The sequence below is a fragment of the Ceraceosorus guamensis genome, assembly GCF_003144195.1.
Source record: "Ceraceosorus guamensis strain MCA 4658 unplaced genomic scaffold IE81scaffold_110, whole genome shotgun sequence".
Lineage (NCBI taxonomy): Eukaryota > Fungi > Basidiomycota > Exobasidiomycetes > Ceraceosorales > Ceraceosoraceae > Ceraceosorus > Ceraceosorus guamensis.
The window spans coordinates 19,439-46,910 of NW_020290105.1; the positions used below are offsets into that span (position 1 = coordinate 19,439).

At 55.2% G+C, this 27,472-nt stretch overlaps 13 protein-coding genes across 13 annotated transcripts; 6 read left to right on the plus strand and 7 right to left on the minus strand.

Annotated features, from left to right (window-relative positions):
• Positions 1-978: 978 nt before the first annotated feature.
• IE81DRAFT_326423 (Yos1-like protein) lies at positions 979-2,314 on the minus strand. The gene is made up of 3 exons (XM_025514812.1): positions 1,863-2,314; positions 1,419-1,565; positions 979-1,297 (listed from the first exon to the last, which is right to left on the minus strand). Exons 1-3 carry the CDS (start codon positions 1,951-1,953, stop codon positions 1,242-1,244), a joined length of 294 nt encoding a protein of 97 aa, XP_025366698.1. The 5' UTR covers positions 1,954-2,314; the 3' UTR covers positions 979-1,241.
• Positions 2,315-2,636: 322 nt separating this feature from the next.
• On the plus strand, positions 2,637-3,987 carry IE81DRAFT_294688 (thioredoxin-like protein; the record flags this gene model as incomplete). Its single annotated transcript, XM_025512065.1, has 5 exons — positions 2,637-2,674; positions 2,783-3,235; positions 3,345-3,435; positions 3,517-3,643; positions 3,743-3,987. 5 exons carry the CDS (start codon positions 2,637-2,639, stop codon positions 3,985-3,987), a joined length of 954 nt encoding a protein of 317 aa, XP_025366699.1.
• Positions 3,988-4,146: 159 nt separating this feature from the next.
• Positions 4,147-7,453, minus strand: IE81DRAFT_369008 (glutamyl-tRNA synthetase). The gene is made up of 9 exons (XM_025517200.1): positions 7,014-7,453; positions 6,643-6,939; positions 6,357-6,569; positions 6,125-6,283; positions 5,840-6,051; positions 5,488-5,762; positions 5,258-5,423; positions 5,040-5,193; positions 4,147-4,961 (listed from the first exon to the last, which is right to left on the minus strand). The coding sequence occupies exons 1-9, from the start codon at positions 7,281-7,283 to the stop codon at positions 4,239-4,241; spliced, it is 2,469 nt and encodes an 822-aa protein (XP_025366700.1). The 5' UTR covers positions 7,284-7,453; the 3' UTR covers positions 4,147-4,238.
• Positions 7,454-7,808: 355 nt separating this feature from the next.
• On the plus strand, positions 7,809-11,086 carry IE81DRAFT_326426 (acetyl-CoA synthetase-like protein). Its single transcript, XM_025514813.1, has 8 exons — positions 7,809-8,477; positions 8,551-9,064; positions 9,150-9,872; positions 9,943-10,062; positions 10,126-10,206; positions 10,291-10,522; positions 10,588-10,648; positions 10,738-11,086. Exons 1-8 carry the CDS (start codon positions 8,175-8,177, stop codon positions 10,825-10,827), a joined length of 2,124 nt encoding a protein of 707 aa, XP_025366701.1. The 5' UTR covers positions 7,809-8,174; the 3' UTR covers positions 10,828-11,086.
• A 259-nt stretch (positions 11,087-11,345) lies between these two features.
• Positions 11,346-11,906, plus strand: IE81DRAFT_332271 (hypothetical protein; the record flags this gene model as incomplete). The annotated part of the gene is made up of 3 exons (XM_025515308.1): positions 11,346-11,475; positions 11,575-11,755; positions 11,789-11,906. 3 exons carry the CDS (start codon positions 11,346-11,348, stop codon positions 11,904-11,906), a joined length of 429 nt encoding a protein of 142 aa, XP_025366702.1.
• A 211-nt stretch (positions 11,907-12,117) lies between these two features.
• IE81DRAFT_350084 (hypothetical protein) lies at positions 12,118-12,722 on the minus strand (the record flags this gene model as incomplete). Its single annotated transcript, XM_025516482.1, has 3 exons — positions 12,118-12,187; positions 12,287-12,491; positions 12,593-12,722. 3 exons carry the CDS (start codon positions 12,720-12,722, stop codon positions 12,118-12,120), a joined length of 405 nt encoding a protein of 134 aa, XP_025366703.1.
• Positions 12,723-14,008: 1,286 nt separating this feature from the next.
• Positions 14,009-14,742, minus strand: IE81DRAFT_22285 (hypothetical protein). Its single transcript, XM_025511062.1, has 2 exons — positions 14,385-14,742; positions 14,009-14,314 (listed from the first exon to the last, which is right to left on the minus strand). The coding sequence occupies exons 1-2, from the start codon at positions 14,684-14,686 to the stop codon at positions 14,143-14,145; spliced, it is 474 nt and encodes a 157-aa protein (XP_025366704.1). The 5' UTR covers positions 14,687-14,742; the 3' UTR covers positions 14,009-14,142.
• On the minus strand, positions 14,449-15,641 carry IE81DRAFT_22117 (hypothetical protein). The gene is made up of 2 exons (XM_025511049.1): positions 15,546-15,641; positions 14,449-15,392 (listed from the first exon to the last, which is right to left on the minus strand). Exon 2 carries the CDS (start codon positions 15,346-15,348, stop codon positions 14,812-14,814), a length of 537 nt encoding a protein of 178 aa, XP_025366705.1. The 5' UTR covers positions 15,349-15,392; positions 15,546-15,641; the 3' UTR covers positions 14,449-14,811.
• Positions 15,642-16,598: 957 nt separating this feature from the next.
• Positions 16,599-18,288, minus strand: IE81DRAFT_22234 (hypothetical protein). Its single transcript, XM_025511056.1, has 5 exons — positions 18,097-18,288; positions 17,076-18,019; positions 16,951-17,009; positions 16,823-16,897; positions 16,599-16,750 (listed from the first exon to the last, which is right to left on the minus strand). Exons 1-5 carry the CDS (start codon positions 18,205-18,207, stop codon positions 16,644-16,646), a joined length of 1,296 nt encoding a protein of 431 aa, XP_025366706.1. The 5' UTR covers positions 18,208-18,288; the 3' UTR covers positions 16,599-16,643.
• Positions 18,289-18,585: 297 nt separating this feature from the next.
• Positions 18,586-19,512, plus strand: IE81DRAFT_22087 (hypothetical protein). The gene has a single exon (XM_025511045.1). It carries the CDS (start codon positions 18,837-18,839, stop codon positions 19,353-19,355), a length of 519 nt encoding a protein of 172 aa, XP_025366707.1. The 5' UTR covers positions 18,586-18,836; the 3' UTR covers positions 19,356-19,512.
• Positions 19,513-21,133: 1,621 nt separating this feature from the next.
• IE81DRAFT_306386 (hypothetical protein) lies at positions 21,134-22,099 on the plus strand. Its single transcript, XM_025512344.1, has 2 exons — positions 21,134-21,360; positions 21,445-22,099. Exon 2 carries the CDS (start codon positions 21,553-21,555, stop codon positions 21,793-21,795), a length of 243 nt encoding a protein of 80 aa, XP_025366708.1. The 5' UTR covers positions 21,134-21,360; positions 21,445-21,552; the 3' UTR covers positions 21,796-22,099.
• Positions 22,100-22,478: 379 nt separating this feature from the next.
• On the minus strand, positions 22,479-23,993 carry IE81DRAFT_326430 (hypothetical protein). The gene is made up of 5 exons (XM_025514814.1): positions 23,719-23,993; positions 23,477-23,619; positions 22,944-23,369; positions 22,693-22,851; positions 22,479-22,618 (listed from the first exon to the last, which is right to left on the minus strand). Exons 1-5 carry the CDS (start codon positions 23,801-23,803, stop codon positions 22,586-22,588), a joined length of 846 nt encoding a protein of 281 aa, XP_025366709.1. The 5' UTR covers positions 23,804-23,993; the 3' UTR covers positions 22,479-22,585.
• Positions 23,994-24,430: 437 nt separating this feature from the next.
• IE81DRAFT_22527 (hypothetical protein) lies at positions 24,431-25,777 on the plus strand. The gene has a single exon (XM_025511080.1). The coding sequence runs from the start codon at positions 24,585-24,587 to the stop codon at positions 25,674-25,676; it is 1,092 nt and encodes a 363-aa protein (XP_025366710.1). The 5' UTR covers positions 24,431-24,584; the 3' UTR covers positions 25,677-25,777.
• The last annotated feature ends 1,695 nt before the right edge of the window (positions 25,778-27,472 follow it).

Below are 27,472 nucleotides of genomic sequence, written 5' to 3' on the forward strand. Positions count from 1 at the left end.
AGAGCTGAGATTTGCCGTGTAGTGAGCACAGGCACCCACTACTCGCCGCTGTGATTGTGTATCCAGGCGAAGATGTCCGAGCACCATCCGCATGGTGGCAGTCACAGTGTGAGTGTGAGTCTCCACTCGAGACTTGCATCCGCCGCAAGGCACAAACACAAGAAAGGCCCTTCATCTGCCTCGCATCACACAGACACGGACCATTCTCTCTCTTTCTCTCTCTCTCTCTCTCTCTGAACTATTCCTTCTCCCTCTTCATCCTCTACTCTCACACCGCATAGCCACATACATGATTCTCCACCTTTGAAATCCCGAGCGCTATAGCCAACGAAGCGAGGTCTCGAATGGCCGATCCCCAGCTGCAAATGCGGGGTAATTGAAAAAAAAGGCGGAGAGAAGCGCATACGTGAAATGCGGCAAGTGCGGAAAGCGCGGAAGAGCGATACAATCATAGAAGCAGCATGTATATGCATGCACCCATACAAGCCTACGGTATACAGTACGTGGGTGCACGGGCAGGCATGCAGTACACGTGGCTGTCTCTCACATTTTCCCACTCGTCATTCAATTTCTGGAAGGCAGTCCCTGTTGACCTGTGACTGCACCACCGCTCACTTGTGATTGCGCACACACCTCGCGCGAGCCGGCCTTCCAATTCATATGCCTCCTCAAGTCTCGAAGAAAGCCTTCTGTGTGCGGATGCTCATAAGGCTTTGGGAGAGTCCCTCCCCCCATTCACATGCCTGAATATCGGGGGACTATTCGCCGCACTTTGCGCCGGGCCCCGCCTTTACTCTCTTCACTGCCATCATGCGATTACACCGCCAATATACTCCTCTAATCTCTTCGTAGAGCGGCCCGCTCTCTCAGTCCTGCAGCACATCCTGTAGAGCTGCAGCGGTGTCGGCACACCTTGCTTCGGGTTCATTTCATCACAAGACCCATCCGACACACCTTCTTGACAGAGGTCAAAGCATTCTGGACATACATTACATTCTTGATTGTGACTAGTAAGTGGCTCGCGCCAACAAACTCGGACTAGCTTGCGCCCAAGCCGGACTTTGTCCTGTAGAAGCCGCGTGGTCGTCGCGCAGGTTGTCTTCCTTGAAGGTCCGACCATCCCTTCTAAACCTGAGATAGGCAAACGTGTACATGTCGTTCGTTTTTCTTTTCGCGCCGCGGGCGACTCGACTAGGTGCTCGAAAGTGGGGATGTATGCGCTGCCAGAGCACATACAATCGCTAGCCCAGGAGCAACTCGTAGATGATCACAACGATGTTGAGAGCGATTAGCGGCACTGAGTACGTTGTAGAGGCGGGCAAAATTCTGTCAGGGCTTCCGTATCAGTCGGAGCCAAGCGAGACCGTGGAGCCGCGAGCTTAATCTCGCTTGACGCAAAGACGCCATCACACACTTACCCCTCAACAACATCCGCACAGCTCCTATGAGACTGATCAGCCTCGCCTTGACGCCCGGTCCTTCTGAGCCCAATTGTTGCCCATTGAATCCTGCAGGATCGAAAGCTGCTGCGCTGTTCGGTTGTGTGGACACTGTGGACCAACCCACTATGCCGCAATGTCGCGATTGAGAAGAGGTGCGTATGGTCAGCTTGGCATGTCATCCGTGTGTCGGAGGTTGTCGCGGGTCATCCATCGTGTGCGCCTCTGCTCTCTGCAACGAGACGGGACGCGAGTAAGGCGACAGCCCGCTCCACGGCGGAAGTGGCCCTTGTCCAGACCGAAGGATGGGCAACCCGCTCCATCAACGCACGAATCGACCACCCAGCTCAGACCGGCCCAAGAGTTGCCATGACCTCCACCACTTATCGCACGCAATGACAACAAATGCACATCTCCACTCACCTCTGGCCAAGAAGCGCTCCTCGTTCAAAATCGCAATGGCATTGACCAGCAAGAGGGAGATGTAGAGCAAAGACCCCAGTGTGGATGCCATGCTGGTCGAACGGGCAGTCGCCTGCTGACACAAGCTCTGCAGTGTTCCCTGGGGCGGCGAGAAGGATCCAATCCTCGCGGACGGCGTCTAACAGTCGACGCACGTGCTCCTCCCTAACTCGTACGTCCCAACGATGGGCCCAACAGCTCGCCGGTGTGATCTTCCTGTTCTGTTCTAGATTTTTCCTAGCCAGCTTACGACTCGCGAGCGGGGGCAAGTGGAGAAGTCTTCGGCAATGTGTGTGCGGAGTCCTCAACTCGCGAGTGGCATTGTCACAGTGATCGAGCTTGACGGGATAGTCTGGAGGGGAAACGAGAGCACGAAGCTGCGAAAGAACTCGAAAGTCGCAACTCACGAGTCCATCCGTCGTGAGTCTGAGATCGACGTGCTCCGTGCTTGCATGCGCGGTGCCGCGGTGTGCAATGACAACGATGACTGCGCACGGACTCGCACTCACGCTTCTCGCACGAAAGGAGCGCAACCGAACCTGATGCACAATACGACTTCCACCAAAGCATACATGCAGGCATGGGTCTTCGAACAGCTTCTTCACACCTCCTCCACTCTAGCTCTATCACCTATACACAGTCCAAAGCAGCCGCTCTTGTCTTCTCACTTCAACACCCATTGAGCAACCTCGCTGCTGCTTGGGTCACAGAGCACAGAGCGTGCACTTTGCCAAGATGTATGCCGACGTGGATCCTACGCAAGATACGGAATTGTAAGTGGGAGCGATTGGTCAGACTGGCACAAGAGCGGGGACCTGTTCAAGCTGAGCGATACACGACTTTGCGCTTCTTCCTTGCTCCGATGCGCGTCTGGCACAAAGTCACGATGCTCTACGCAAGCATGGCATCATCCCGCCGAAACCTCCTTCGCGCTCTCCCTCGCCCGAATTACCTAGCGAGTCCGAACGACGAAATGCCAAGCTGCACGCTCTTCCCATCCACTCTCTCCAACATCATCTAGACACCGCTCTGGACTCTCACGATGCTCAACAAGTGGAAGAGATTCAATTCATCCTTCGTCAAAGGGCAAAGGCAGAGTTGAGACAGAAGAGAAGGAATAGATTTGGCAGAGTCTATCCGATTCAGAGACCGGATTATACGAGGGAAATCACCGAGGCTAGCAAGGTCGAGGTCGATGAAGATCAGAGTGACGAGGATGAAGGCGACGAGGAAGAGCGCGAACAATTTGGACGCGGCCTGAATGGCAACAGTGCGCAAGGAGATCCGGCGAAAAGGAAAGGCACCGGAGTGGTTTGCTTCCTCTATAAGGACGGGTGAGTAAATATCTCGAACCAGCCTACTTCAAGCCTGTCGCAGGAGCCTTGCAGTCTTGGCAAGGCTTGCAAGTACTAAGTCTTCTGCCGTCTGGGCCTCGTTGGACAGGATGCCAACATGCGAGCTCTTGAAGGGCTACCTGAACACATTAGCCGAGAGGTATCCAGCGACAAAGTTCGTCAGCATAGTTGGGGACAAGGTGAGTAAAATCTCAGCCCGTCTTCCGCTACTTACCGCTCGCTGAAAGAGAGCACGTTGCCCTTGAATTTCACTTCGACAGTGCATACCCAATTATCCGGACAAGAATTTGCCCACATTGTTGATCTACAGGAATGGGGAGCTGCATAGGCAAATGATAGGTCTCAGACCCGAGATTGGTCTAAGTGGGATGGACACCAAATTGGAGGGTGGGTTTTCTCCTTCGTCCTCTATTATCGCCACTTCTGCAACATTCGCTCGAAGCTAATGTTCGATATTTGGATACCCCCTTTTCGTACAATCTTCAGACATTGAGCTGGTCCTTACAGCAGTGGGCGCATTGGACCGACCACCCCTACCCTCGCAGCCCACACTAGGGCGAGAGGAAGACACTTCCGATTCGGACGATTCAAGCGAGGAGAACAAGACGAAGGCAAAGAGCATCAGGAATGCCACGGGCAGAGGGACTGGAGTGCTTGGCGCTCCGACGGATAGGCGGCCAAGCGCCAAGACGCAGGAGGAGGAGGATGCGGAGCTGGATTGGGATCTGTAATGCGACTCGTGCGTGGCTATAGACGTTGAGAAAGGCGCTTTTGCTCATCACTCGCTTCTCGTTCACCCATGATCCAAAGGAGGACCAGCACGCTCTCGCTGATCAACAAGCGACAATACCTGCCAATGAGACATTGTCAAGGTGAAGTCCGATGAGAAGGCCTTTTCGATGCAATGCAATGTGATTCTTTTGGCACGAGGGCGGGTAGTCCCTCTCATCACCTTTTGTCGTGTCGCAAGCGCACCACATCTCTAGATGATAGGCTTCATCTTGTACATCTTGGACGTATCAGGCTCGATCTCGACATCCTCAAGGAAAGGCTTGATGGGGTACATGTTGGAGGACCCCAGCGCAGCGTCCGCTTCCTTGAAAGGAGCAGCGCCGGTCGAATCCTTTGCGGTCGATTTGGACGGCTTCTTTGAGGCAGATGCAGAGCCAGCAGCATCCGATGGGCTATTCTGGTCCTTGGCTTTGGCTCTGGCAGCTTGTGCAGCAGCTTTTCTTCCCTCTGTACCTCCATCATCCGCAGCATTCTTGCTCTGCGCAGTAGCTTCACGTCCATCCGGAATCCTGATAAATTCCCTCTTGCCATCTTTACCCTGCGCCTTGTCCAGAATAAAGTATCCCTTTCTCTCAAACTGGATGCTCTGCCCTTCAGCTAGCTCGGAAACATTACTGTCTGCAATAGCGAGCGTCTCGAATTGAGTGACGGGCGTGACGAACTTTTCAAACTCGTCGTCCTCTTCCAGCTTCTTCTTGGTGATGAGATAGTCATAGTCCAAAAGCAGCACTTCCGTCAACCTGCCGGAGCGCGGCGTGGCGCCGACAGGCGCATCGGCCAGCCATGTCACCTTCTTTTCCGTCTTCTTGAAGTCCCCGTCGAGGTGGGCTTCCATCTCGAGGGATGCAACGGAGCCATCCTCAGCCAGCTTCTTCGACCTCACATACACATTGCCCCAGTCCATTAGGGTGATCTGCGCGCAAAATGAGATCGTCGTGAGCATTAGTAGAGCTTTAAAGCGGCTGATTCGATCAGGCACAGCCATTCTCACCTCTTCATTGTCCTTGAAGCTTGCCGCATCGACTTGCTCGATGAAGCAATTCGGACCAAACACCGTCGTCTTCGTGCCCAGCTCAGCGTTCTTCTTGTGTCGAGGCAAAACCTTCTCGGAAACTTCAGAAATACCCGAGATTGTGCATTTGACACTATAGGCAGTAAAGGATGGGTCAGCAGTGCCCAAAGTCGTAATTCGAGTTGGGCCACACTCACAGATCCTTGGTCTCGAGGGCGGTGAAGCGCGGTACGATGGGGTCGATGATGCGCTTGTTGCCTGCCCAGATCGAGTCCCATTCCATGTTGATGACATTTTGCGAAGGACCGGTAGCGAGGATGAAGTTGTGCATGTTCTCGATGGTCATTCCGCGACGACGCACGCCTTTCAAGACGAGCAGCAGGCATCAGTCACGTGCATGCGGCAGCAAGTGAGCAGCAGCACTCACCTCTGACAGTTGGGAATCGGGGGTCGTCCCAGCCAGTGACGATACCACGATCGACGAACCACTGCAATTTGCGCTTCGACAACAGGGTGTAGACGAAGTTCAATCTCCCAAAGTCCCAAATCTCCACGTTTCGCAACTTTAGCTTTTCCAGCATCCACGCGTATTGCGGGTTCCTATCTCTGTACTCGTTGGTACGCAGGGCGTGGGTGATGCCTTCGAGAGCATCAACGACTGGACACGCAAAGTCGTACGTCGGATAGACTTTCCAGGTCGTTCTGGGAAGAGGAAGAAGCTCATGCATGGTCAGCACGTGCAACTTCGGCGCGCAGGGACGACTTCCAGCATAGCGCACCCGGTGCGGTGATGCGACACCTCCGCATTGCAGCGGTAGATGACTGGGTCGCGCAGAGCCTTGTTAGGATCATCCACGCTCATTTTGGCTCTCAAACACCACTTGCGTCCCTCCTCCGAACCAGCGCTCATGTCAGCAAATCGAGCCAAGTTGTCCTCGATGGACTCGTTCCTCCTGGCAGATGCGATGCCGTCCATTCGTTGCGCGCGCATCTATCAATAAGCACCGAGCGGGTTAGAAGGCCCTTCTTGCAGAAGCTCTGACATTGTTCGGCGGGTCACTTACTTCTTCTTGCAGCGTGTCATCAGCGTATGCATCTCCCTGCTTGATGAGCTGGATGGCTAGCTTGTAGATGTGATCAAAATAGTCCGACGTGTGACTTGTGCTGTCAGGCTTGATGCCAAGCAGGGCCAGATCCTCGATGATGGCATCTTGGAATTCGGTCTGCGCAAAGCAGGGTCAGCAGATGCTAGGGTGGGGCGAGCGTACATGAGTTGCTTGTGTGCAGGCAACCCACCTTCTCTTTGCTCGGGTTCGTATCATCGAAGCGTACGATAAGACGACCTTCGTACTCCTTGGCAAAGTAGCTGTTCAGAATAGCCGCCTTTGTGTGGCCAAGGTGGAGGTAACCACTGGGCTCGGGCGGGAATCTAGTGACCACCTGTCCCTTCTTTGCGCCTGGCAAGAAGACGTCGAAACCTGAGGATTTGGCAGCACCTGGTCCTTTGGCCTGTTCAGCAAGGAGCGCATTAGCTTGAGCGATGAGTGACGCAGTACGGTACAGTACGGTGACGGCGACTCGCCTTGGTGGATCGAGCACCGCGAAGATCCTCCTGCGTTTGAGCGACCAGTGGAAGTGACTCGATGTACGACGCCCATCTAGCCAAGTGCTTGTGCTGATTGGCTTTGATGAGTCCGGTAAATCCTGCTCCCGTCTTGAAGCTGGCCCAGATGATGATATCCGCTGCGGTAAGCGCGTGTCCTGTGCCCACCAGGAACGACCTCAAAGCGAGATGCTGGTCCAAATCGTCCGCCACACTTCCTACCTCTGCAAAAGACAGAGTGGGCAGCTTGGCCGCCGTATCGACGTAGTTCGAGATCTGCAGAATGCGATTATGCTGTGAGAATGATGTTTGGCTGAGCTTCGAGAGCGCTTCTTCGTCGGCTTACACACCTCTCCGCTGTCATGCGCATCCTTGCCTGCAACGCCAAAGGCCGCATAGAGGTCCAACAACTTTCTAATAATCTCTCCAGTGCCGGTCACCTCCTCCCCCGCGGGCTTCAGCACCAAATGAGCGGGTTGGCTGCCATCAGGAGTGAATTCGACGGGGAAAGGCTCAGCCAAGTGCTGGTTGATGTAATTTCGCAGCGACAGCAAGAGGTTGAGGGGCTCCGTCTTGGACAGCGCATGCACTCGCAGCACTGGAGCTGGTGGTGCAGACATGATGATGGGTGGGAATGTATGCGCAAGCTGTCCCTGCCTCACAATCGTAGTAATTGATCTTGCAGTCGTCTGTCGTGGCCGTCGTAAAGAAGCGCAAGAGGCATGTGGAGAGCGAGTGATCGGCCTTGAAGTAGACTCTTGGAGTTGTGGAGGAGGGCTTTTTGCGCGAGATGGACCACGCAGAAGCACACATCACCCAAACTCGTGACTTGCCTCAAATCTTGAATCCATGTTCGATGCATATGAATCCATCGAGTCACGTGTTGGTGAAGATTCTCGGCCGCGGTAGTCACGGCCGCTCGCGCTGTTATAGCCGTACGAAAGGCTGCAACTTCTCTACCCCACAGTCTGCGTGTGCCCTGCCATCACATGGATGTACTAGCGCCTGCACATGGATGTACCAGCAGGCGCTATAGCGCGAGCACCGGCATCGTCAGCCGCTGTGCTGCTCCCACGGTGGCTAGCATCTTGAAACTTAGTCGTGAGCGGAGCGCCGCGTGATTCATCAGGAAATCCAATCATGAAGGCTCAGCCGCTGCTCCTCAGACTCCAAAGGCAGAGGAGAGAAATCGGCAAAGAAGGACGCCAGAGAATCTCGCGCGAATCAGACACGACTGGGGAACAATGTGGATCACGAGTGTGGCAGGGGCAAACGGTTGTGTGGCCCCGCTTCATTTCAGGCAATGCTTTTCGTCTTTGGGCTCGTGACGAGTATGATGCTTTCCCTTAGAGCCGACCATCATCCTAGGGACTGGGCTAGACTATCAAACCCTGTGCTCCATACAACACAGAAAGTCGACGCTAAATATCCATCCACCTATGAGGAAGTCGTGACCGCAAACAGACGAGCCTGCAAGCATCCTCTTGGCCACTTGTCGAGGAGCGCTCATCATGACGACTGCTGTCCATGCTCAAGCGTCGCAAGTCGTCTATCCCAAGGATGTCAGCGCGGCAGATTACCTTCTCTCGTCTCCGATGAGTCATCACCTGCCGTCAGAATTCGAGCGGGCATCCCATCCTCACCACTTTTTCCAAGGCAAAGAGATCGATGATGAGACAACTTTTCTTTTGGACGCCGAAAAGCGTTTCAGCTTATCCTATGGCGCTTTCAAGACGCATGTGAGCCTGATCAGCGCCACACTGGGCAGGCTGGTCACAGAAGCAAGTGATCAGAAGCTTCCGAGCAAACATGTCGTGAGTGCAGTGGACAAGAGAGGTCGATGATAACGTGTTCCCGGGCTGAATCTCAGGCGATTGACCACCGCAGATTCATTCGCCGAAGACGACCGCGATCATACACGTTCCCAACTCGTTCGACTTTGCTGTATTGCTGCTAGGTACCATGTCTGCAGGCTTGACAGCAAGCCCGATTTCGACTCTGTTGACTTCGAGGGAAATAGCATACATGCTGTCCAAGGCTCGCCCGCGGATCATATTTACGACCCAAGGAGGTGGGGAGAAGAAGATGCGCGATGCTCTTAGGCTTGTCGGTGGTTCAGAGCCTGTGGCAAAGCCTGATCTCAAAGCTGCCGAACTCGACACGCTCGCTCGAGAGTGGGCCGCCGACTTCTCGTCGGATATCGAGCGCCGAATGTTCATCGTGCACACAGAGGGCGATGACGTTTACCCGACTCCGGCGTCATTGCTGTCAACCAGCACGTCGCCGAAAGATTGGCGAAGCCTATTGCAAGGCTCCGCGCCACCGCCACTTCCGTGCGCAATGGATGCCGAATTGCAAAGGAGGAGGGCAGCGATTCTTCTGTGGAGCTCAGGCACGACGGGTAGGTGCACGTGATGCGCAATTGCTTCTGATAGCCAGCCACATCTTCTGAACAGTGTTTGTCACTTTCTTGGCTTCGCACATAGGCTCTAGCAAAGGCGTGCTGCATTCACATGGGGGGATCATCTTCTCGACCGCAGCCTTGTGGCATACGTGGACGTGCTTTAGTGTGCCTGGACACGGACCGGAGGGTGAAGGAGAAAGATGGTTGGGGTTGGCACCGTGGTGCCACATCTTTGGCATGTTCACCGTGCTCTTTCCCGCCTTGGTAGCAGGTGCGACCATCATCCTGCCTCGACCCGGCACCAGATTTTCTCTCGAGGTATACATGCGCTTGCTAAAGCATCACAAAGTGACCGCAGGGCACGTCGCCCCGCCCGTTCTCGTCAGCATGCACAATTCTCCGCTCATGCAGCAAATCCACTTGCCTCATCTCAAGACTTGGTTCTCTGGCGGCGCACCGATTGCGCCCGACATCATTGCTTCCATCTGGGCAAAGACGCGCAAACTTGTTAGGTCGGGATATGGCACGACTGAAACCAGTCATGTGTCTAGTCCGCAATCTAGCTCCCTAGACGGTGCTGAAGCGCGACAAGCTCTGGGTAGCTGTGGTCCACCGACGCTGGGTGTCAGTGTGCGGGTACACGGCTCAGATGCATCAGTCCAGCATAAGGCAGCGTGGGCAAGGGAGTGGGAAGTGCAATGTGCGTCGAAAAGAACTCGAGGTTTGGCTGCGCCCGAAGTGGCCTCGGAGGTGCGACATGCTCCCGGGGAATTACTCGTGCAGAGCGAAGGGCTCATGCTAGGCTGTAAGTCGAATTTGCGCGGTAGTCTCGGGTTCGCCGTTGCTAAGGATGCAGCCTTTTGTTGTGCGCGCAGATTTCTCTGGATTCGGACACGAAGATGACCGAGGAGCTCTGGATGCTGAACTAAACGCTCACGCATTCACTCGAGAGGGTTGGTACAGGACCGGGGACGAAGGTGTCATTGACAAGCATGGTGAGTTCGCGTATCATTGCCGCGGTTCGCCTGCCTCCGGCTGATGCTCGTTCGGCTTCTAAGGCAACGTCTGGATCACCGGGCGCATCAAGGAGCTCATCAAAGTGAGCGGCTTCCAAGTCGCACCTGTGGAGCTGGACGCTCGTGAGTACAATCTCGCCGGCTACCTCTGCCAATCATGATGGCAAAAGCGCTTGCTGACAAATCACCAGAACCATCTGCTGGTAGTCTTTTCCACACATCCCGCCGTTGCAGATGCGGCCGCTTGCGGCACCACGGAGCGTCTGGTGCGAGCCAGCCAGCGCGGCGCGAGAGAGCGCTCGCAGCCAAATCTTCCAAGTGACGAGGAGGTGGTCATCATGTATCTTCAGCCTAAAGATCCCGGTGTGCTGAGATCCGAAGAAACACAGCAACAGCTCGTAGACGAAGTCTCCGCTTGGTCAAGTAGTCTATTGGCGTAGTGAGTGGACGACTTGACCAGCGAATTGCTCTTCAACTGAAATCACGATGTACGTGCCTCTTCAGCTACAAGCAGCCCCGATACATATGTTGGGTCCCAGTGTTGATCAAAAGCCCTACAGGAAAGGTGAGAACAGAGCGGGCCTTCAATTATCCTCGACTTGTGTGCCCTGTCAGCAAAGCTGACGGGCTTCTCTTTGTCCCCTCCTGCAATAGATCCTGCGAAAGGAGCTGAATGGGCTTCGTGGCATTAGGCACGAGATTGTACGGCACAGAGGGACAGCGAGGCAGTCATCACGATTGTGATTGCGCTGCAGCACGACGCTGTGTTGACGATGATGGCGTACGTGTGATGAGAGCGTCGACCTATTCGATATCTGTCGATGCCATCTGCTTTGCACATGTAAGATACTACAAAGAAAGCGTTCGATGTGAGCACAGCAAGTCTACTAGAGGGAGGTGCCGCATGTTTTCGCACGGTAACGACCTCAAAGAGCTTTCGGCAGCGCTCTTTCAGAAGCGGGCAAATCTGGAAACGTTGGGAGATGCGAGACATTATGACGCCTGAAGCTTGTCAACGCAGCCTTGCGACGCGCTATATACGCTTCTAAGAGCAATCTGCGCCTTTCGGTCTCTGAGAGCCGAACAGCTTTTGCTACATCACAGATTCTGAGGCTTGCGGTGAAGCGCCGCATCGATGCCTACATAAGCACGCAGGGATTAGTAGCAGTACTTGACAACTCCCATCCCTTCACCATCTCTCCTCGCCATTTTCTCACGTGCCTTCCACTTTCCCGCAACTCTTCAGCACCATCGACTTCGACATGCAGTGGACTGATCTTGTGATCGCTGCGGTGCTTGTCGCCATGGCATCCACTGATGTCCTTGCTACAGGCAACATCGGCGAGATCTACACGATGCAGAAGCTCAATTCGCCAACTTTTGATATGCTGGGTGAGTCCAACTTCAATTGCTCGGCTTTGATCTGCAAAGACGCTTTCCTCTCCATCTGCATTGCTCACACCTCTCGGCCGCCTGATGGTTCACTGTCAGATGTGATCCACACTGGCACTGCCGCTGAAGGAGCAAAGGATGTCTTTCAGTACAACTGTGCCAAACTGATCAAGCAGAAAGGTGGTGTAACGTATACGAACCATTATAGGCGTAGCAGGTTGCAGGACGACAGAGGCTCCGCCGTCTGTATCCTTCGCACCACTGCAGCAGACGGCGCGATGTGAGTGCATCTCTTGCTGCTCCTCCCTACCAGACATCAAGCGCACGTCTCATCTATGCCGCCTCGGGCTCCATTCTTCAGTCTGACTGAGCAGTCAGTTCTCGACGAAGTCCTCAAGAGTATTGGATGGAGCTTCGGGGATACTGCTTGAGAAGGTGGTCAATTACAAGCCAGTCGAGTGTCGCGCAATGATGCATGATCAACGCACGTCGATGATCGAGTCACTTTGAGTCTGATTGCTTTGAGTGAGGCTAGTGTGAAGGGAAGAGAAGGAAGGGTTGATGGATGTGGGCAAGGGAACACTATCTACACGCCGAGGCGAGTCGAGTAGCGGTCGGTTCATGAGCCGTCCCCAGTGACACCTAATTCCAATCATCGTCGATACCCCAACCCAATTTCTTGGCGACCGGGAGCGTGATGTCTTCCGAGGCGCTTCAAATTTGCACCCAAGTCATCGTTGGAAATGCACCAGCCAATCAGCTCATACGATCAGAACCATCACCCTGTGGCTAGTCTCTTGAAGCGACTCACATGCCATTATCACCACCGAGCTGATGATTGACATTGCAGACTGCCAGGCCATAACCAGCGGCGGGCTGATTGGCACGATCCGTATGGCTCGTCTTGTAGTGGTTTGCGAAAGCCAAGCCATCCTTGATGTTCTTGAGAGCTTTAGCGCAGCTGTACTGCCATACGATCTTGGCATCCCCGTCGGCTATACCGAAGTGCTGCAGTTCTACAGAGAAGTCGACGTCAAGTGAGTTGATGGTATTCCATTCTGTCTTTGCGTGAAGCCCATCCTTCGCGCGTGGCTCTGAATGTGAATGAAGCACTCACTGCGAAGATCTTTGATGGTAGAATTTCTGTACTTGTCGGCTGTCCAAGCTGCTCCGGGGTCGGCTGAGACTTTGCCTACAACCAAGGCCAAGACAATGGCCAGCGATGCGACGCAATGAGCGAGCTGCATCTTGCTGATGAACGGATTTAGATGAGGGCAAGTCTGAACGGAACAGCTGAGTTGAAAAGGCGAGGTGAGCGTAAAGATGAATTGTGGACAGATCTTGCCCCGCAGTCTCGCTTTTGAAGGAGAAGCGAACGTGCCGAAAGGAGGGTAAGGTGCTTCGAAGCGCCGCGCACAGTGTAGTGCTACCCAAAGGCCTGGATGGAAAGGCGCGGAGTAAAAGTGAGGCCAAGTAGTTGCAGATACAGCTGTGAGGCTGCTCGTGCCTTCGTCTATACGGCCCGGTCTCCCTGCCACGACAAGGATGATCTTTTCGCACCCTACGGTGTAGCTAGGCTCGTTTAGGCTGCGAGACGCAAGCGATTTGCGCAGCCTGAATCTGGCGAGTGTTCTTCCGTGCAAGTCCGGTGGGTCCCGGGTAATGAAAGATTTGATGAGGTTCGTTGCAGGCTCCGTTGAGGGCTCATGGCTATCAGCACACGAAAGCAGCAGGTGAGGGGACTTGTCAAATTACCAGGCGTTGATGGAGCAGCACTGGCGTCAGCGCGGTCCTCAAAGACGCCGAACAATTGGGCGTGCGATGCTGCTCTCGTCATCGAGGCGCCGTCGAAACGCTTCGGAATTCCGAAAGTGTATTAATCAGCGGGCCCAGCAACGGCCCGTGAGCGGTCCTGATTCAGGCGCAAATGAGTCGCACTTACTGATTCATAGCTTCCGAGCAGAACATCGGCTGCGGTTCCAAACACACGGTCCGTCGCTTCCGGGCACCGGGGCACGGTTCGAATGACGTCTGTAAAGGATGCTGAGCGAGTATATAGGCATCTTGGCCTGCCTTTGATTGTACCGTACCGCGGACCGCATGCCTGCATCAGTGTCTTTCAATGGATGCGCAAGGAGCTGTTGAGCGTTTTGCTCGATTCCCGTGGTCAGTCGCGGTGCAGAGCGTGAAGAATAGCCCGTCCGGGCCGGGCCGGTCCAGGTCAGACTAGCTGTCTGCGCTGCGCAATGGATGATGGCCTTTTCAGTCTCGCACTAATGCGGCAGACTGGCGCAACATGGCAACAGATTTGTTGATCGCTGCTCATCGCCGGATCTGACGGGTACATCTCTCTGGCACCCATTCGTCGTTGCAACTAGAGGAGCAGACATGGCGCTCTGTTAAATAGGTGCACCAGGAGGAACAGTGAGCCCTCCGGACGTGCAGAAGTCGACCCTTGGCCTCCAAAATCCAAGCATCCCTCCCAAACCTCACACACTTGCCGCCACCTCCTCGATCAGAGATGCGTTCCATCGCTCCCATCCTTTCGCTGGTGATTGCCTTCGCGATGGCCACCTACGTCCAGGCACAAATGCCGAACAGACGCCTATTCAGTGAGTGTCGCGACCCGGTGCGCGTGCAACGAGGTGCGATTTGACGCTGACAGCATCACCCTTCTACCTTGCAGGGATTGAATATCCCGCAGGTCGCCGCGCAGACGCCAAAGCGTGGTGGCAAGGTGCTTGCTCGCTCGTCCTTCAAGACAAAGATTTGGCTTTCAACAACTACTTTCGCGTCATGAAAGACGAATCGAAGACGTACGGTGTGGGTCAATGCGTGTCTGGCAACGAAGTGGGGTGAGCGAATGATGTGCTTGGCTAGTGCGTGCGAGCATCGGTGCAGCGGCTTACTTCTTCTGCGCTATGCCCTTCACACTAGCCAAATCGACCCCAAGAATGCGGGCGATATCGCCGCGCACGTCGTCACCAAGACGCATGTACCAGAGGTCCTCGAGCGCCTCGGAAAGGGATGGAGCATTCACCAGACCAATTGAGGCACCCAGCTCGAAACGAAAGACTAAATCCAGACGTGCGCGGCGACAATCTGTGCCGTTCGGATCACGCGCATCTTGACATCCTTTGTACTTGCAAAGTTGATAGGGCGCGTCCCCTCTGCCCGCCAAATGGTCGATGTCATTAGCGTCCTCTCGCATGGTCTAAATGCGTTTGGTGTATAGGGGTGTTCGTATCGTTTCAGTCGACTCCTCCATGGTGAATAGCACGTCGCTGATCACGTCGCTATAGGGCGGTCGTGAGACTGTACTGTGATCCCATGAACCTAAGGCACAAAGTGTTGTTCGGGCGAAGCTGACGCGTGAGGCGTGCGAGGCGTCGGCGGCTTGTGCTGCTTCCAGCCAGTACTGGAGCTGTCACCACTCGGTATCCACTGCAGGTGTGGGAGTGGAGGGGGTGCACATGTATCATGTGTCAAAGGATGCCGATACTGAATAGTTGGCGAGAGGTGCAGGGCACTGTCCGTGGGGGGAACAAAGCAGTGTTGCGGGGATTGCAGCATCGGCAGTGCGGCTTGATCTGGGTGCCGCAAAACAGCAGACGGGGGTGCAGATTGCGGTAGTGGCAGAAGAGGAAGTTGAGTAGCACTGCTGCCCGAATGCAGCCCACGACCGCTTTCTGTCTGGGTCGCGAGGACGACATCGTTCGCAGACACGATGGGACCGCGCTCCAAGCCTGCGAATGCTGGGTCGGAAGAGATGCTCAAGTCGAGCTCTCGAGTAATGGTGTCAAATGATTCTGGAAGAAGCATACACTCTTCGAGACCGAAAGAGTCTATCCAGGGTCCTTGCCCTTCGCGCATTGATCCGCGGACCTGGGAGAAGATGACGTCGAGCTGCGAAGGACCTTGTCTCCAAAGCCAGTCATCGACGTTTCCAGGAAGAACGTAAGGAGTGAATTCGTGCCGAGTCGGTGGCCGCACGTTCGTCGAAGTCTGTCACGTGCCAAAATTGTAGCCTTGAGCCGAACCCCATAGAGGGCGTACATCAAAATGCTTACCTGAGGAATGATGTCGCCATGGGAGAGAGCCGCAAGCATTGCGTCTTCGTCGGCAGCATTGATAGGCCCCCTATTAGCTTGGGGTCGAGCTTGAGCGTGAGAGGAATCCGGTACTGATGAAAGAAGATTCAAGACTGGTCGAACGATGCCCAACGAATTAGGGACACAATTTAGCTGATGAGGGTCGTCGAGTCTACTCACGCTTCCTCAGCTGTGGTTTGGACTTGCAAAGAGCATCCAGCAACTTGTAACCTGCGAGAGCAAGCGCGACATCAAAGTGCGAGTCGATACAGCCCATGTCGGTCAATGGAATGACTCACCGACAGCGGCAAGTTCGTTGTGAGGCGCTCGCTCCTCGAAAAGTTTGAGAATCTTCCGCACAAGGTCTTCGCGTCAGCCCGCGTTTCGGCGTCCTCTGGGCAGAGGCGCGTCTTTGCTCACCTCACGAACTTGTTCCAATGACCAAGACTTGTCAAAGCTATCCAAAACTGGATCGTCTCCGTCGTCTTGCACCAGCAGAGCGATGAAAGTAGTGGCAGCTGCAAAGAGCGCGAACCTTTAGTGCGCGCGAGTCGTTTCGGCATGCATCTCTCCGGCTTACCAGAGTAGAGCTCCTGACAATGAAGCAGTAAGGGGACGTTGCGATGGTGATCGAGACTAAAATCTTTCCTGTACAAAGGGGAGTCGTGGCTGCATCGGCAAGTGAGGCGAAGGCTTCGAGACGAAGGGGCTCACATCGTTGGCAGCATCTTCGTGACAGCACCAGCCGAGTCGAGTGCTCCGATGCGAAGGCGAACGGGTGCCGCTCTATCCGTCAAGAATGGTCGTAGGAGGACGTTGCGTGCATACTGGCTCTGGCTCTCCATAATGAGTGCAGGCGTGACCAAGCGCAGCACGGTTGGATCGCCTAGCGCTCTACCTCTCTGCACATTGTCAAAGCGAAAGTACTCGGGCAGCTCGTTTCGAACTTTGACGCATTCTTCGTCGAGCGACATGGCTTTGGAATAACGTTCGCCAGCGGGGAGCTCCGCCATGACGTGGATGAAGCTGAGGATCTTCGAGACGACGTTCGAGCTTCCATGCATGGCGACTTGATAGTCATGCACGAACACGTTTGCAATGTCGTTGGAAACCTCGTCTAGTGGCCGAACAGGGAGCACAGCACCGGTGTGGACGTCGTAGCGATCGTCTGGCAGGTATTCGGCCTGAGAGGCAGTGCGGCTTCCGCGATCAGCACTGCGCATTGCGCTTGAGCTCCATGAAGGTCAGCAACGCACTCGGCACACCTTGAAAGACTCGGCGCTGATGTCGCAAGGTCGTCGCTGGCGAAGAGCAAACCCTGGGCCGAAGCACTAGAGCCGCTGTGAGCCTGCACGAGCGCTTGCGGAATGCATTCCTTACTCACAACGATCCCAGGCAAACAACTGCCATGCCGCACGTCGGTACATTTCAGTCTTGAACGGGCTGTGAAGGGCGGGGCGGTGGTAAAATCTAACACAACCTGGCACGACAAGAAGCATAGCCACCCACCTGACCGGTCGGAGCCACTTCGTCTCATTGAAGAGGCGCAAAGCGCTTGCGCAGCGCAAAGCGTTGCCTAGGCGAAAGTACGCCGACGCAATGTCGCTTCGTTCCGAGTGTACGCAATGATACATCACTAGGATCGTCTCGACTTGCAAGCGCTGGAAAAGGTTGTCGGCCGATGTTGTGACGCTGCCTAGACGTCGATCGAGTATTTGACCCGCGAGATCCGCGTACTGAGGATACTGACGAGGCAGCAAATCTGCTTGAACGCCTTGCGAGGATGGCAGGTATCTCGACATACTGATGGTCGCAAAAAGACAAGCGACGAAGAGTGGCGACACGGGCTTGTCGTACAAGACAAGGGCCTCAAGAGTAGTCTGAAAGGATCGCCAGTGAATGCCAGGTGTGGACCACATGTGTCTGTAAATTACCTTTGCACAGACCGTCATGGTCTCGAGCGGGCCGGGCAGCAGATGAGCAATGTCACGGTGCGATATCGCATCTGCTTCGAAAAGAACTCTGCGCTCGCACTCGAGCTGACGCAAGGTGGCGACTTCCGACTTGAGTTGGGCATTGAGCAGCTCTTGTGCTTGAAGTCGACCAGCAAGGATCGCCTCTGACTGTTGCGGGCTACCAGACGGCATACTTGTAGGCCCCCGCGGTTCCGCACTTGCCGCGTGGCATCGTTGTGCGTCGGTCCGGGGGGAGAGAGCGCTGGAAGATTCTCGCTTGCGCTTTGCGCCTCCGTAAACAGCACCGATGCCGGCGCTGTCATACTCGTGGTTTTGCGTGCCTAATGATCCAGCCGGCCAGACGTTGCTGATGGCGCGCTGTGCAGCAGATGGACGCGATGTCCCTTTGCTCCTGCCGGCCGTCGTTGCCCCTTCAGGAAGCTCGTCGCAGGTGTAACAGAGGTACTCTGTGCCGCGCAAAACGCAAGACGAGCAGGGCTGCAGGAGTAGGAAGAAGGCAAAGTGAGAAGACAGCTGGGAATGACTCGTCCCGCGCTCCAGCCGCACGTACGCACAGCATTGCGATCACATTTCGACTTGCGTTTTCGGCTGCGCGTGTAACGGGCTGAACGTGAGCAAGCGATTGCTGGAAGAAGACCCAGACGGGCAGAAGGCTCGCGCACCATGGCAGACAGCTCATCTTTGGACTGTCTTTATCCACTCCGGCAACTTCTTGTGGTGCCGGATTCTGCGTTGGACTAAGATCTCCGCCTGTACCTGGAACCGATGTTCCCGCCATTGCAGACGGACCCATGTTCAGAATGGGCTCAAGCTTGCTTGTGGAGATGTCAGTAGTCTGTACCCCTTGTAGAGCCTCTGTCGAGAAGAGGAAAGAGCTTCAGGCCGAGGCGTGCGTCACACATTTGCCAGGAAGGGCTTGGAGCATTGTAGAAAGCCCACGGAGGGGGCTGTGCAAGTATCGGATCGAGGCTGGAGGGAGGAGTGATGGTGGATTTATAAGAAACTCTTGCAAAGATTTTGACGCTGCCTGTGATGTGATACATGACTCAACACTGGAATCATGGCCCCGCCGATCGTTCATCGGAGCAAGAAGAGGGAGAGGGCAAGACTTGCATTCAAATCCTGTGTTGTGTCTCAAATCTGGGTGTTGCGTGGTCCATGCAAAGGCATGCGTCGAGCGCTCAGGAACGCCGCGCCACCGTCGGTGTCTACGCTTGATGAGGCCAGACTAGCCAATGATGAGTGGCAGTGATCATGTGCCGCCGGTCGACGCGCGAGGAGGGCTCGGTATGTGATGTTGTGTGCAACCGAGGGCGCACTATTGAAACTTAAGACTGCCACACCACCTTGGCGGGAAGAGCCAAGGCTGCATGTTCAGGTACTCAGAATGCACGTCATGACTGACGAGGTTGTTGTGGCGGCCGCAAATGAAGCGCGGTACGAGCACGTCTCCGCGATATCCTTGCGAAAACTCTACGCGTTTGCGTACTTTGCCAAGACTTTTCTAGCAACGCATTTGGTGGGCCCTCGCACTGTGAAGCGGGTTTTGCGTGGTTGTCTTGGGTGTGAAATGCTTAAGCGAATGTTCTTGATCTTCGCGGGTGCGCCAATGAAAGCGGACATCGTCGAGCTCAGAGACATCTTCGATGTTGAGATTGCCAGTTTAATTGACTGGCCTTCGAAAGTGGCTGTGTGCGATATATACTACCTGAAATCAACGCCGGTCCTTTGGGAAACGACTTGGCGGTTCACCCAGCGAAATCGCAGAGAGCTGGTCCCTGCGCTCCTAGATACGAATGATCGCTGCACGTAAACAGCCAACGGGACCTATCGTCTGCGCAACCGTGGCCAATGAGCGTGTGAAGGGTCAATGGCTGCGCGCGTCGGCTCCGAGTGGCGGCCAAGAGGAGGGAAGAAAGAGCCCAAAATTGGGGTCGGGTGGGGTGGACACGTTTTCTGGAGGTATCAAGCACTGTGGAAGATAGAGGTAAGATGGCGATCCTGCGGGAAAAGGTATTGCCGCTCCCGACCTCGGGGAACCAGTGGCCCGTCGAGCGACCAGGGTGCTGTGACGCCTGATCTCACGTGCTAAGTGGCGATTGCTCAGCGCTGCTGGCTATCCGTATCTCATGCGGCGGCCTCGACCAGGCGAGAAGTCCAAAGCGTGGCAGTGCCACGAAGCGTGGTCCAAATCAAAGCCAAGACGTTGTGCGTAGCATTGAAGGCCTGGTCAGCGTTGATAGAATCAGGGAGGTATTTGATGCCCAGATCCATATCTTGCGCACAGCCACGCACACTGCTCTCTCCCTGTGCGTGCTTGGGGTGGAGCTCGACCATGCTGAGTCAGGAGGTGCTGTGGAATGTCGCCTCTTCGTATCACCTTGTCTTGCCTGACCGAGTTCCGGTCGTGTGGCACCCCTCGCAACTGTGCTCAGTGCAATCTAATGTGATAGGCTGACTTATTCGTCGCTTTGAGACACGGGACCTGGGTAACGGGGGTTTTCTAGAGGCTCCACGTGAAGCCGCTTGCTGAGTACGCGAGGCGTACGTGATCTGCTTGCGCTGTCGTCGCCGCTCTTTCCGGCCGCGCGTGCGGAAATGATCTGTACCGCCACAGTATGAAGGAACGACTACAGGGAAAGTCTTGTTGTCCGGTGCGGATCGTCGCTTCCTCGTCGCGCCAAGGCTGCCCGATCGAGCAGCGGTACATGATACGCGTCAAGCCTATTGACTGAAAGCACAGCGGTGCCCTTTGGTGGACGGCTCAAGTTGGAGCAAACTGCTGGTGCTCACTAGTCTGAGGTCGCCATCACATGACGCACACCTCCGACCGATCAGACTTGCGTGGCAAAGATCCTGGTGACATGACGCAGCTGCAGTCGCATGACATCCAGAATTTCGACGATTGCTTCGAGGCAAGTCACCAGTGGTCAATCTCGGTGCACCCCGGTCTCACCTCGCGGGAGCTGTGTTGCCCCGAACCTCGACCGACAAGCATTCACCAACTTTGTGATTACGCGGCGCTTGTTCTCCCCCTGCTCATCCAGATCTGGACAGAACGACACCGTATTATTGCGCTGTGAATAACAGCTCCCTCTAGATCGTCGCATTTCCGGAAACGGAACACGTTTTGAGGCGGTGGATGAGCTCAGCAGCGCCACTCACTTCGACGAGTATTGATGCCATATCCGGCCAAGCAATCGCGAGTGGTTGATCTGCGCATCCCACTTGGCAGACACTGTAGCTGCTCGCTGCCAAATCCAGTGCTTCTGAAAGCGCGGGTTCCGTACTTTTGCGCTTGAGATGGGCCCCATCCCTTGACACTTGTCTAAGCTGATGGTTGATGTGAAGAGTAGAGTTCCCTTCGGACGCATACATGCACCCTTTGTTGACGTGGGAAACTCATCAACCTCTTGGCGCCTACCGATAAGCGAGCAGGTTGGCTTTGTGACGTGCACGTGATGATGCCACACCGCGCCGCATACACGTGATCATCAAAATTGTGCAGGCTGGGCTAGGCGACCGTCCACAAAGTTGAATTCACGATTTGATCCCAAGACACGCGTTGGAGTCGTGAGTTGTGACTTCAATCTCACCACTCACGGCTCACGGCTCACGGCTCACGACACTCTTCTGTCTCCTCCGGCTTGCGAGTATCTCACCCCCACACCTTCGATACACCTCTATTTGGATCTCACCTCCTCTGCCTTCCGCTGCAAGAAGACTGTCAGCCAGACATTAGTGTGGAGATAGGCGAGTGGCACATCATCCTCTCGCCCTTTTTGGCCGACCCCGGCGGAATCGCATCCCTTGGTTAGGTGAGTCAAAGCGAAGGGTGCGTTATGCGACTTGTATCTTCACTTCTAAAACACCTCTGCGCTACGTCTCGCGATACTGTGTAGGCATTCCATACGCCATCACTCAGAGAGCGGAAAACAGCGTCGAAGCTGCCAAGGACTCACCAAGGGCCGACTATCCATCAGACTATTCATCCGCTCAAAGCCTACACAATGTCGTACAGCGGGCAGTCAGGCGCGGCAGCATTCACTCAGGGAGGAGGAGGTCAAGGAGGATCAGGCTTTGGAGGTGCATTTGGAGGAAGCAGGCAACAGACTGCGATGGAGTACATCTGTGCAGATTGCTCTGCTATCAACGAGATCAGACCACGAGAGCCAATCAGATGCAGAGAGTGCGGTCATCGTATCATGTACAAGAAGAGGACGAAGCGTATGCTTCACTTCGAGGCTAGGTGATCGAGTGTAGGCGGGTGGAGGTCAGGTGCGAAAATAGCATCGAATCCTGCAAGGATCAGGACGCAGGATGGTATAGCGTCATCACGACTATCGCCCAGCGCCGACAAATCCGTCGCCACTAGGCAGACTCTAATATCCGACCTCCGCAAGCAAAGGCACAATCGTCACCAGTCTCAGCCTCTTTATGAGCGGTATGCGACTCCTTGGACGGTCTTTCGACTTCATTCGAGGCAGCTTCAGATGACCAGCCACCAAGTTTCTGTGTCCCAAGTACTTTGAAATAGGGATACATGCGTCATCGGTCACGAGAGGAAAAGAGTGTGCGCGCATCCGTATCCGTCTTGGAGCAAAATGGAAGCATTTACGCTCGGGGACCGTCTTACCTGAATGCTCGAGACCGGGTAAGTCGTCTGCACAGAAGCGCTCGGGCGCGTCAAGACAGCCCGCACAGGTGTCGGGAGAGCGCCTGCTCGATTCAGAACGTTAAAGGCCTTCGGGCGGGAACGAGCGTATGCTTCACTGTCGCGCTCGAGCGTTGCACGCGCCCTTGAACAAGGCCCGGAGATCGGGACAGCCGAGCCTGAAGCAGTCAGCTGTGACGCCGCGGGAACAGCGCCTGTGATCAGCCGTGTGCACAGCCAACCTTTGGGCCTTGGCACGTGTGGTGGCTTTTGCGCCGCAAATCTCAGGACGGGATGATCATTTGCGTGACATTAAGCGGCAGACGCATCGTGTGTGTGGGATTTGCAGGCAGCGTGATCCAAGAGCTGGTATGGAAGCATTCTATAGCTCAGAAAGTCTCCTCCTCATCCCCGAGAACACCCTTCGGTCAGCCATGGAAGAAGTTTGGTGTCAATGCGCGCTGACGCAACAAGGGGAACTGGCTTGGAGACTCACCTCCTGCCCCTCTGGCACCTCGAAGCCTTCCTCAGTCGAGTATAGAATCGCCTGGATCTGCTTGAGCGTTTCGAGCTCGAGATTGTTATCAGCCGCGGGTTCCTCTCCAGTCTCGAGCAGCTCGAGTCGACCCTGGACCAAAACCTCGATGTCGCGAAGCTGTGCATACATGCAAGCGAATCAGCAAACCTTACCAGCGCTACTGGCATGCTCTCGTGTTCGGCCATGTTCGGCTATAGCAAAGCACTCACCTTGGCAAAGTAGAAGTCGCGCTCCTTCTCGAGCGAGTCTACGCTCAACTTCATCTCGTCCATCTGACCAGTCAGCGCCGCGATCGTCTCATCCGGAATACCTCTGGCGCCAGCTGCGCCAACTCGAGCTCCTCTGGTCGCGCTGGCAGCCGCACCTCTCACTGGCGCTCTCGTAGCAGCAGCGGCAGGTCTCGTCGCGGCCGGTCTAGTAGCAGCGGCAGGAGCACGTGCAGCCCCGCCCAAACGCGCACCTCCTACAGTCGTCGCCCCCAAAAGAGGTGGTGGGGCTGCTGGCGCCCCTCCCCTCCTGGCCTCTGGGTCATAATCATCATCTGGCATGTGCGCATCCCAGTACTTTTTGAGCCATTGAAGAAATTCCAAGTTGTCTTGCATCTTGCACTTGATCAACCTCTCCACCGGAATCGGCTGCGGAGTTCATGACGGGACGCAAGGGTCAAGTCAGCTCGCTTCGCGACCTCCTTGATGCTTTTCGTGAGCTTCAGTTGGACTTGGCATCGCCTCGCGTCACGCACCTTGTCGATTCGGTTCTTCTTGAACGCCTCCTGCATGACCTTGTAGTTGTTGACATATTCGTACTCGGCCTTCGCTGCGAAGTTGAGCTTGTGAAGAGGAACGTTGCGGTAGATGCTGTCGATGACCTGTGTGTATGCGGCACCTAGGGGGAAATATGGAGTGAAAGAAGTCAGGACGCTGCTGTTCCCACCTCGCTGCAAGAGCGTCGAGCGCGCAAGCTACTCCTCGTCACGCAACGCACCCGTGCCGCACTGTTCCACCTTCGTGTAACCGATTTGCAACAACTCGTTGAGCCACTGGATCAGCTCCGTGCGTGATTCGCCCATCCTTGTGAGAGCCTCGAGGCAGCCGTTGGATATGAGATATCGTGAAAGTGTTTCAGGGGTCGCAGTCCATAGACTTGGGCCTTTGATGACGTTGACGCTGCTCGACGCTCCCTATGTGGACGTGAGTCACGAGTTTTGATTGCGCTGATGGGAAGGTTGGATTCGCCCTCGGGAAATGGCGTGCCAAGACGCGCTCTCTGGTGTGTTGTTGTGCTCGTGCGCGATCGACATCACACGGCACCCACGCAAAGCTCGACGCGCCAGACGCGGGGCGCAAAGCCCACGTGGCTGGCTCGAGCCGAGAGCCTAGCGCGACGCATACATACAAGTAGTATACCCGTGATGGATGGATCCACTCATTCACGACTCTTGACCCCCAAGAGCCTCGAGGTCGTCTGAACTCACGACTCTCACTCTCGACTCATCCATCAGCTGGTCTTCGATCTTTCAGCCAGCCCACAAAGGACCACAGCAGCTGATGCGAGGCAGAATGCCCCGTCCAGCTTTTGACCCTCCCGTCCCTCGCACCATCTTGCACTCAATCCACTAGGCGAGTTGCTGTTGTAGAGGGGGCAATGGGTACCCCCGTCCCTCCTCGTCGATTCGCTGCAGCTGGCCAATCGACCAATCCCTGCAAGAGGTCTTGGTGGAACTTTGCAAGATGGCTGTGTTGATGGGGTTGCCGAGCGCTTGCTGGCCCAAGTCGTCCGATATTGCTACGACACGGGCGTCAGAACGGGGGCAATCCTTACAGGATCTATGCTGAGGGTCATCGACATCGATGGAGATGCGTCGGAGGCAATGCAAATCACCTTGCGAACACCGATCATTGCGGCCCCCTAGCGCTCGTGAGCTTCAAGCAAGTCTTCCTCGGCCCGCTATTGAATCAAGATACAGCATGCTCGCGCAGCTTGTCGCGTTCACACTTCACGCAATGGACCGTGCCCAGCGCCTTGAACCACGTCCACCTCCCAGGGATACGACGCGGATGGTCGCAACTTGGGTCACACAGCACTCTCCAATCCAGCAAGTATCATGGCCCCAAGGTCAGGTTCAGCCTGGACCTGTCACGCGGTCGCGCGTGACTTCTGCTAACCAGAATGGTGGCTGCAGGTCTTACCAGGATAAAGCAGACCTTGCCAAAGATCCGGGCCACGGCGTTTCGAGATCGACACAAGCTGTCTTCATCGTCGACCGGCCTCTGTTCCGTGGATTGTGCGCAACTGTACACAGCGCCTCGTGCGAAGGCGCGGCTCATAAGCTTCTTGCAAAAGTTTATCGGCTGCCGCACCCAGACGAGGTGGACCTTATGGACTTCACTGAGGAGCAAATCAACGAGGTACAGCTCGAATCGATTGCACGTCATGAGGCCACGATTTACGGACTTCTCTGGGCTGTCCAAGGCGCTTGCGTGCCTCGCCTCCTGGCCACGCTTTCACGTCGGCCTGATCATTGGAGAGTTGCGCAAGAGCCAAGCAAAGAGTCCTGCTGCTGGACATCAACACCTCCACTATCAGCGTCCAACATCAGCTCGCCGTCGCTCACAGACTCCCCTGGGTCCTCCAAGAAGCTTGGTACCAACACACCTGCCCCAAGCGTGGAAGTGCATGCACTGTTACTTGAGGATGTCGGCAAAGTTCTGGCCTCTCACACTTTGAAAGATTTGCAGCACACGCTTGCTACCTGTGGCTACACGCAGGCACTTTCTGGCAGCTCCTCAAAAGAAGTGCAGGACAAAGCTATTGGCGCCATCCAAGCTGTTTTTGTGCATTCTGCTCAACAAATACACAAATGTGGTGTCCTTCACCGAGATGTGGCCGCAAGAATTCTGTGTCTCAGAGTGGTCGATGGGACGTTGCAAGGCGTCTTCTAAACTTTCACATGGCCTGTCCCGTGAACACGTTCGACCAACCCAAGGAAGCTTTCGAACAAGAAATAAAGAACGTCAGCGACGAGTTAGAGCGTACGCTGCTAAGGCTCTTTAAAGAGAAGGCGAACCCCTAGGCTGACCTTTCGTTGGAGGGTGAGCAAAGCCAAACAAAGGATCTTGACTTACATACCACCTAACACCAAATCAACTCGGCACTTTCAGACCAACCATTCTCGGCGTCACCATGAGCTCCCACCCAAGTCACTTTTACACATGCATGTCACCCTACAGCCGCAATGACCCTACGCGATCCATGGCTTCTCAGTGCATTTTCGATGGCGCTGTTCCGGAGTGTCTTTGCGCTCCGTTTCTTGGAGGCGACGGCGAATAAACAAGCTGGGAGAGTCGAGGTGGCCGCTCGAGCCAAAACGGCTGCCTGGCCATTGCAAATCCCGTATGGGGCTTGCTTGCAGGGGCTCGAGTGTGCGACGTCGCTGTATAGCTTGTCCTTTCGACGTGCACGGATGCCCTAGCGAAGCACTTGGCAGTGCGGTAAAGCTGTGCGCGAACCTAGCGAGCCCTCTTTGGTGTGCTTAGTTGGGTGTGAGCGTGATGATGATACACACGTCCGAGTAGTCTGAAGTGTGGTGCGCGGGTTGTGAGTTCTGGTGCGAAAGCTTGGAGTAAGGGACAGGGCCCACGTGCTTGGCATGACACCGCCCTTGCCTCTTCATCAGCCTTTCTTTCATTACTCTTGGCCTTCACCTTCCCTTCTTTTGTGGAGTTCAAGAGTGATTAGGTGGCACTACTCGTGACTATGCGCATGCAGGGTCTATATACGTCGCTGCGAAGGTGTGAGTGCGCACGCCGATCGTGCACGGCCCCGCACCGTACAAACCAGCTACCGTAGTAGTAGTCGCGCGGTGTGAGCCGTTCCTGCGGCGCGGCTATAGGCCTATACCGGTACATACTCACTCGCGACTAAAGCTCCTGCTGCTGCGCATCACGCTGCGTTCTGCATCTTAAAAAGATAAAAAGGCAGCAATTAAGCTGGATGGACCCTGCCAAACTCCACACCCGACTCATCATCCAGCAGGAGCATGCAGCAAGCATGCAGCTGGTGCATGCTCGCTCGCTCGCTCGGGCCAAAATGATCGAGACGCGGAAGCGAAAGCGAAAGCGGAATGCACAGCCACATGCATGCACGGACGCCTCGCTGCTGATGGCTCGAAAGCGCCGGAAGAGCATGGGATCGCGATCGTTGGCAGCTAGCTAGCTTTAGCGAGTCATTTCCAAACTTCCGTTTCTTTCTTCTTTGCTGACCAGACCAGCAATCACAATCACAATCGCGTATCACTGAATGTGAATGATGGAGGGTGGGGGCGATGCGCAGCTAGCGGGGATTGTGGAGGTGTGCATGCATGGTTGGCGATGTCGAGAATTGCCTTTGAACGAATGGAACAGCACAAGAGGGAATGATGAGCCGGCCGCGTAGCATCCCAGCAGTCGTGAGTCTGATTGAGTATTCATTCGATTCCAATCATCAACAACGCTCACGCTCGGAGAGCTCGCCGAGAAGGAGAAGGGCGCACAAGTATGTCCGATGCCCGAAGTCACGCTCGCGCAACATGCACCGGCGCTGCGCAACGCTTTGCCTCGCTCATCGTGCTTGCCTCTGTGATGAATTCGAGCAGCGCTTCTCAACCTGCGTCACACCTCGACTCGGTCTAAGGCCATGGGTGTATTGCCGTGTGCGTGGAATCGCGCAGCTGCCCGGATATTATTGGATGCTTTGAAGA